The sequence below is a fragment of the Oryza sativa genome, chromosome 2 (assembly GCF_034140825.1).
Source record: "Oryza sativa Japonica Group chromosome 2, ASM3414082v1".
Classification (NCBI taxonomy): Eukaryota; Viridiplantae; Streptophyta; class Magnoliopsida; order Poales; family Poaceae; genus Oryza; species Oryza sativa.
In genome coordinates this window covers 12,777,115-12,785,442 of record NC_089036.1, presented here as the reverse complement: position 1 = coordinate 12,785,442, position 8,328 = coordinate 12,777,115, and the positions used below count along the sequence as shown (strand labels likewise).

At 36.5% G+C, this 8,328-nt stretch overlaps 1 protein-coding gene across 1 annotated transcript; it reads left to right on the top strand.

Moving 5' to 3' along the window:
- Positions 1-3,361: 3,361 nt before the first annotated feature.
- Positions 3,362-8,328, top strand: LOC4329163 (uncharacterized). The gene is made up of 4 exons (XM_015767515.3): positions 3,362-3,966; positions 4,481-4,642; positions 6,690-7,174; positions 7,922-8,328. The coding sequence occupies exons 1-4, from the start codon at positions 3,630-3,632 to the stop codon at positions 8,291-8,293; spliced, it is 1,356 nt and encodes a 451-aa protein (XP_015623001.1). The 5' UTR covers positions 3,362-3,629; the 3' UTR covers positions 8,294-8,328.

Sequence of the window (8,328 nt, the reverse complement as noted above, 5' to 3'; positions counted from 1 at the left end):
CGATGTATGCACATTGATGTAAGCTGGAATCCCCAGCAAGACAAATTTGTTTTCTATATAAGCAGGGTCATTCTTCGACCTTTTCTCTAAAAAAAACATCCTGCGTGCAAATATCTTGCTTACAGAATTAGAAATACAATGTGACGTACTATCAGATGCTTTAATGATCTAAAATATGTATGGACAGATTCCCATAGTTCACAAATTTGTTTTGGAAGAGATGATCTATATGATTGGTGGACTGACACAAAAATATCTATTATTTTGTTTCAATGAGAATGAGAATGCTCGACGTGGTGCAAACTGCAAAGTGGATTTTCTAGGTTTTCTTTTATCGAAATAGGTTCAGGATTAATGAAGTAACTATAGTTTATAGGCAATATTGTTAGGAAAAACCACTAAAATTTTAGCATACTTGCCTCATGATTGGTTAAACAGAAACTGTAGATTGAACCAAAAATAAATTTCTTGAAAAATCTTGGTTGTTATGTAAGTGGGATCCTAGAGTTGTGACTTGACATCAAAGTTTTCATTGTTAATTCACCCATTAAACATTTATATGGTGAATTTTTGCACGTCCATCGATCCTGACAAATCTACTGTTATGTTCTTTTTCTTCTGACTGTGCAGATGATCAGTTCCACTGCCAAATGGAAACAAATATGTTAGCATTAGAGTTGAGGTGCCTTTACAGGTCAGTTGGTAGATTGCAGATATAACTTGTTATTTGTACAATTGTATATGTGTGATATTTTTCTCAGCTAAAACTTGTGACCTATCTTTATTCATGTATTAGGAATTTGTTTTTGGATGATCGATTCTGCATGGCTAAATCCATCGTGGATTTGTTGAGGTGGTCCTCTAGGTATGGCCCGGGGCACTCAAGTTTTAACAAAATTATGTGCAACACTTGGGGGTGTATCTATATGGTGTTGTTGTGATGAAAGGATAATAATGTGAGTGTGGATTTATAATATATACCCCCTCTTCAAATTAGATTGTAAGAGTGAGTGTGTTTTCTCAATTAATATTCTACATGGATTCCTATGTGCACGAATTGGTTGTTTGTTCATTTATGTTTGCATGAAAATAGAAATGATGCTTGTGTCACTTCTGTTTAAATAGATTTATTTCTTAGCTACATGGATTCCAGTGTATAATAGTGGGTATTTTTACACATTGAAGTGTTACTTTATTTCTCAAGATGAAACACCAATATTTTTAAGGGCTCATGCTGATAAATTGTAAAGTTTAGTCGAAACATGTTATGATGGGAAGAACGTGCATTGCACGTGCATGATTACTAGTATATATTAAAATCTCCACTTAAATCTTTCTTTTTACCACTTATTAGATCTCACTTATAAACACGTACCAACATAATAATAAAATAGTATCATTATATAAGTATAAATTGATGACTTACAACCGATGATATGCAAATATGTTATATTAATTATTTAAAGTTGTTCGTTTAAGCTTCCAAAATATGCAAAACCACCATCAAAAACCACCTTAGGGGGTAATACGAATGATTTTACAAAGTTCGGGGGGGGGGGGGTTAGAAGTCCGGATTTAAAGTTTAGGGTTCTAGATGGACTTTCATCCAAAGTTTAGGTGGTATTTGGGCTTTTTCCAAATCTCTACTATTATAAATTGAAGATGTTTTTGCCGGTACTTTGGTACGTCATCTGTGTATGAGTTAGTTTCGTCCGTATTTGAGTCGGTTTTTAAGTTCGTTTGCTTTTGGAAATACAGAAGGAGTTGTATAAGAAATCTGTTAAAAAAACTCGCATGCTACTTGAAACGATCGGACTTCTAATTGTATCCCATGATTTTCTACAAAAATATATATCAAAGTGAATCCTCACAATGAATTTTACCATAACTAAACTGTATAACAATAATAAGATTAAAATAGCTTTCACCCGTTGCAATGCACGGGTATCTTTTTCTAGTAATCCCTAATATTATAAAAATTGAAGATGTTTTTGCCAGTACTTTGGTACGTCATCCGTGTATGAGTTAGTTTCGTCCGTATTTGAGTCGGTTTTTAAGTTCGTTTGCTTTTGGAAACACAGAAGGAGTTGTATAAGAAATCTCTACTAATATAAAAATTGAAGATGTTTTTGCCAGTACTTTGGTACGTCATCCATGTATGAGTTAGTTTCGTCCGTATTTGAGTCAGTTTTTAAGTTCGTTTGCTTTTGGAAATACAGGAGTTGTATAAGAAATCTATTAAAAAAAACTCGCATGCTAACTTGAAATGATCGGACTTCTAATTGCAGCCCATGATTTTCAACAAAAATATATATCAAAGCGAATCCTCACAATGAATTTCATCATAACTAAACTGTATAACAATAATAAGATTAAAATAGCTTTCACCCGTTGCAATGCACGAGCATCTTTTTCTAGTAATCTCTACTATTATAAAAATTGAAAATGTTTTTGCCAGTACTTTGGTACGTCATCCGTGTATGAGTTAGTTTCGTCTGTATTTGAGTCGGTTTTTAAGTTCGTTTGCTTTTGAAAATATATAAGGAGTTGTATAAGAAATCTCTTAAAAAAACTCACATGCTAACTTGAAACGATCGGACTTCTAATTGCAGCCCATGATTTTCTATAAAAATATATATCAAAGCGAATCCTCACAATGAATTTTACCATAACTAAACTGTATAATAATAATAATATTAAAATAGCCTTCACCCGTTACAATGCACGAGCATCTTTTTCTAGTAATCTCTACTATTATAAAAATTGAAAAATATTTTTGCCGGTATTTGGTACGTCATTCGTGTATGAGTCGTTTCTAAGTTCGTTAACTTTTAAAAATACATATCCGTATTTAAGTTGGGTTTTAAATTCGTTCGTTTTTAAAATACAGAAGGAGTCGTATAAGAAATCTAAATAAAAAAATTGCATTCTAACTTGAGATGATCGGACTCTAATTACAGCTCATGATTTTTTTTAAAAAAAATATATCTAAGCTAATTCACATATTGAATTTGGGTGTAGCTATATTTATGGCGCCATATTTTTTATCAAAAAATAGTCGACATATATTTACGTTGTAAGTTCCTAAAGTACATATGTAATTTTAGTGTATTTATAATGTAAGTCTCAAAATTACATATGTAAGTACTAAAATTATATATATATGTAAATTCGAAAATTACATACTAATTACATATGTAAGTGGGATGTAAATGAGGTGCAACTACTATATAAGTGGCTAAAAAAATCGACTGTAGCATATGACACCATATTTCTAGCAACTCCGTTGAATTTTACAAACATTTTTCTAGTAAAAAAAAACAAAACATCCTTGAATCTCCCCCCTCTCGGCCTCTCCGTCGCCTTCTCCCTTCCCCGCCGCCGTAAGATGCTGCTGCTGCCTACAGCGCCACCGCCGGTTCCCCCGCATCGCGGTCGTCGGCTCTCCCCTCCCCCATCCGCTCCTCCTCCATATCCCCCACCCACCCTGTCGCCTCCTTCCATTTCGCCTCGCTTCGCCCTCGCCATCCCCTCTCCGCACCGCGCACGCGCCTCTCCTTCCACCTCCCCGCGCCCAAACACACGCGTGGGCCGCTCGCCGTGTCTTCGCACTGAAACCCTAGTCGCCGATGGATCTTCTCTCCGCGGCCTACGGTGCCACCTCCGACGACGACGACGACGGCGCCGAGGCCACCCCTACTCCAGGCTGGGCCGCGACGGGCTACGCCTCCGCCGCTGGACCTCCACCGAAGCGGCCGCGGTGGGAGCCTCCACCATACCTCCCACCACCTCCTCCATACCCCATCCCTCAACCGGCCAGGCCACGCGCCGCGCCGCCGCCTGCTAGCACCGCTAGCGGCAGGTACGTCTCCAAAAGGGAGCGGGCCCTAATGGCCGCGTCGAGCTCTCCCGTGGATTCCTCGTCACCGCTTCCTCCATCGGCGGCAGCTCAGTTTGGTTCTCCTGGTGAGGATCTTTGGCCCATGATTGCAAAGGATACAATACGATAAGCTACCCTTTCACCCCTCTTGTGTTCTTGCCCATGAACTGATCTGTTGTAGTAAAAGTCCATCATCTGAATGCCAATTTTGGATTGGGCGTGATTAGCTGCATAGATTGGTAACAGGGGTTCACCATATGTTCAACTGAGTTTTTCAGGAGATTATTGTGTCATCAATCTCAAGGCAAACTGACTTAAAACAATATAAGAGATCTTAAATGCAGTTGATCTTGTTTATCTCGATTTCTAAGAAGGCTTAACCTGAAACCATAATGTAGATACCTGTGGTGACATTTTGGGCAAATGCCAATTGAAATTCTGCCATAAACCAAAGTCCTATTTTATACTTAATACTGCAGTTGATCTATTATCATTGATGATGGGTTTAGGGCTTTAAGAAGTTAAACACGTATAATTTATTTTTTTCCCTTGAAAGGTTTTTGTATGACTTGCTCATGTGTTCTGTACATTTTGTTCCAGTTGTTGGATCTATCTCTGATTCAAATTTGCGAGCTGATATTTTTCATTCTTTACGATGCCAAACAAAACCTGGATCAACCAGGAGGATGCCTTTGAAGCTCTCAGTCTCTTTGACGGGTCACACCAAAGCAGTCAATTGTGTAGATTGGTCACAAAGTCATGGTCAGTATTTATTATTTTACAGTTTCACGTCTCAGTTTTACTTATATTTATCAAAAGTAAATATACACTTAAGACATCTCTCAGTTCTAGGACTTCTGCATTAGAATATGTTGGAAAAATGTTGGAATCTTTCATTCTGGCTTCTGGGACAATAAGATGTTTTAACTTTTGAGGTCCGGACAATTTAATATAAAAACATTTCATAACTTTTGTGATAAGTGATAACCACTAATAATGCATGTGCACTTCATGCCATGGTATTGACTTTTGCAAAGTTAATGGTATGGTTATGGTGAATAATGTCTATAATTTTACCACCAAAGTAATTTCTATATCTAAGAAAACACCAATATTTTCTTCTTTGAAACATGAGTATGAACTTTCCAACTTGCTTGACAAACTTTCTGGGGTCAATGTTGATGTTTTTAATAGTGTATCTGGTCTTAAAGTAGTAGATGTGCACAAAAACTAATCAAACTCTTGTGTCAGTTAGGATGCTTTTGTATTTCTTTTCTCTTTGGTAATACTGTTGGTCTGAGAGGACTAAACCATTTCACAGCTTAAAAACGTTTGCTTTTTTAACTGGAGAGATATGAATGTTTTGAAAACCTATATACATTGACACTGTTAATTGTTAACCCCACATGCTCTTCGTGTTTGATTTTGTACAGCTTCTGAATGTTTTAAATAATGTGCAGCTTAGTAGGTATTTAGCACAAGTGACATTTAAGAAATTGTAAATTACACATAACTTCCAAGCACGTGTATATGTATCATTTGGATGCATGGTCTTGGTTCCAATCAATATTTTTTTTGAGATGAGATGAAACCTTGGCTCAGTCATAACTGCCAGTTAACCACATGATAGATAGGTAAATTCATGGATAATTGTTTTCTTATATTTGTAGGATGTTCACTGTTGGACAAAGTATACAAAGTAAACAAAGAGAAGATAGGGACAATGTACTTATTATCTTTTCTAATAACAAATACAAATCTTAACAATTGTGCACTCCATAACCTACAGATGGTGATCCATCTCTAGTGATGTGGTCTCCTGGTTTCTGGAGTCCCAAGGGACTTCTGATCAATTATCTATGTAGGTCAAGCTTGCTATAGAACCTCCAATTAAGCTGGGGTAGTGGTCATATAGTTTGGTCTTTTTTTCATGCGCTCTCCCAAAATGTAGTGAGTGGGAGGAGTAGATGTTTATAGGGTGCTAGCATTGTCTACTGTCTCGCTGGTCTGTGCATGGTGTAGCCTTCGTGTCAGCTCCATCTTCCCTTGCCCTCCTGCCTTGTTAGACTCGAATGATGTGTATGTGTAGATTGCTGATTGTTACACAAATACTCTTGTTATACAGATTTTTTTAGAGGTGTTATACATATATCAGAAGTAAATATTAGTTTCGTGTTGCTTAAGGTGATAGCTATAGTAATACTTTTTTCCTTTGTATGTCTGTTGTTTTATATTAAGGTGTTCACTCCTAATGATTACATCTAAAAGAGATGCACCATCCATGGGATGAGTTGAAGGCAACTTTCATCTCCATAAATTGTGTATGCTAACAAAAGAAATATTACTTCATCTACACTTTGTATATAGTTGGTACCCACTAACAATTATTAGAAGCTAAATCTCAACATGCAAGCATGCCACATCATCACCCACTAGCAATTACTATTCTAGCCCATTTAAAATCCCATGCAAGCATGCCACATCTTCACTCACTAGCAATTACTATTTAGCCTATTTTAAATCCCATGCAAGAATGACACATCATCTACAATATTATATTATAGAGATCGACAAGTATGTGTCAAATCATCTTCCTCACATTATTTTCTCAACATTTCAACTTTTATCATTTCGACAATATTTAACATATACTTATCCATGAATCCCGCAACAAAGCGCGGGGTATCACCTAGTTTTTTAGATGAAGACTCCTTTACATACGGAATACGCAATATGATTATGCATAGTATTTTTAATAAATTATTAGAATATTAAGTCAGTAAAAACTCACAAGGAAGAACATTTACAGCACATCTTCTCGCTTCTGCTGGAATGGACCATACAATTCATGTATTTAATGTATGGAATAAAGGAAATACTACTGCTCGTGTTTTCAAATTTCATACCGCTGCTGTGAAGGATGTGAGGTGGTCCCTTAATGGGCTCTCTTTGCTTTCTGGCGGATTTGATTGCTCCTTACGGTTAGTTGATGTTGAGGAAGGGAAAGAAATTAAGGTGTTCAAGGAGGATCAGGCTGTGGAGGTCATCAAGTTCAATCCAAGTAACTCCAACCTGTTCCTGTCTGGTGGGTCCAAGGGTTCTCTTAGACTATGGGATATTCGGAGTGGTTTGGTGACTAAAGAATATCAAAGAAATCTTGGCACCATCCTTGACATTGAATTCAGTTCTGATGGGAAACAGTTTATCTGTTCAACAGACACATCCAGAAGTAATGTTAGTGAGAATTCTATAATTATATGGGATACCCTGCGACAAGTTCCTTTATCTAACCAGGTAATAGGTTACTAATTTATATTGATAACTATTTGTACATAGCAAATTATCTTCTTTTCACTGAGGATCTTTTCCCATTCTTATTCATATGTATGCATACTTCAGCAGTTTGAAAAACAGAAGAGATATTTATCCTTAATTTAGTAAGCAATTTGATTACTTGCTAATCATGCATGTCTCTGATTGCTCATGTAAGCTTCACTTGAATTACTCTGTTATGATAGCTATAGCTTCAAATATAGAAGTTCAAGATGTACACTAGCGAGGAAGTATGACTTTATCTGTGCATATGAAGGTGGAGCATGTTGAATTTTGTTCAATACCCTTTTTTATAGTTTTAATATGCCATGGTGCCTTGCTTGATGTTGCTTCATATTCATTCCATAACAAAACCAGTTCCATTTTGTTCCCCAAATTCTTATAGATGCCTGATATGTTGGTATGCGTGTCTCACTGGTATGGAAATGTGTACTACTCCGTAATACTTTATGGGCTAATGTTTATGATGAATTTGTCAACTTACAGTTATGATAATCATGCTAATATGCTATTTGCTCTGCATACTAATAATTTATTACTTGAAATCAAGAAGGTATGCTGTCGTGTTGATTAGAAAGCACTTTTCAATATTGACAACTTTGAATTAGAGAATAATATTTCGAACTAACAAATATTAAAAAAGGTTTATACAGAAGTGTAAACACTGAATGCACTGAAGCTTGACACAAATGGCATTCTGTATGGCAGGTTTATACAGAAGCATATACCTGTCCTTGTGTAAGATATCACCCATTTGAAGCTTCTTTTGTTGCTCAATCCAACGGTAACTACATTGCAATCTTTTCAGCAAAGTCACCATTCAAGCTAAACAAGTATATGCGGTATGAAGGACATGGAGTGTGGGGTTTCCCGATAAAGTGCAATTTTTCATTTAGCGGGAAGGAACTTACATCTGGTTCATCCGATGGTTGTATCTATTTTTACGATTATAAATCGTCGAGACTTTTGAGTAAAATACAGGCATTTAAAGAACCATGTACTGACGTTGCATACCACCCAGTAATTCCCAATGTGATTGCTTCATGTAGCTGGGCTGGTGAAATAGCTGTTTTTGAATGACACAATAAAGGTTGTTTATTTCGCTTTTCTTGCCA

Bases quoted from the DNA above. Each gene is read 5' to 3' on its own strand.
- LOC4329163 (XM_015767515.3), top strand. From the start codon at position 3,630: ATGGATCTTCTCTCCGCGGCCTACGGTGCCACCTCCGACGACGACGAC. The intron at 3,967-4,480 runs GTGAGGATCTTT...ATTTTGTTCCAG, and splicing joins AGCTCAGTTTGGTTCTCCTG to TTGTTGGATCTATCTCTGAT. The intron at 4,643-6,689 runs GTCAGTATTTAT...GAACATTTACAG, and splicing joins AGATTGGTCACAAAGTCATG to CACATCTTCTCGCTTCTGCT.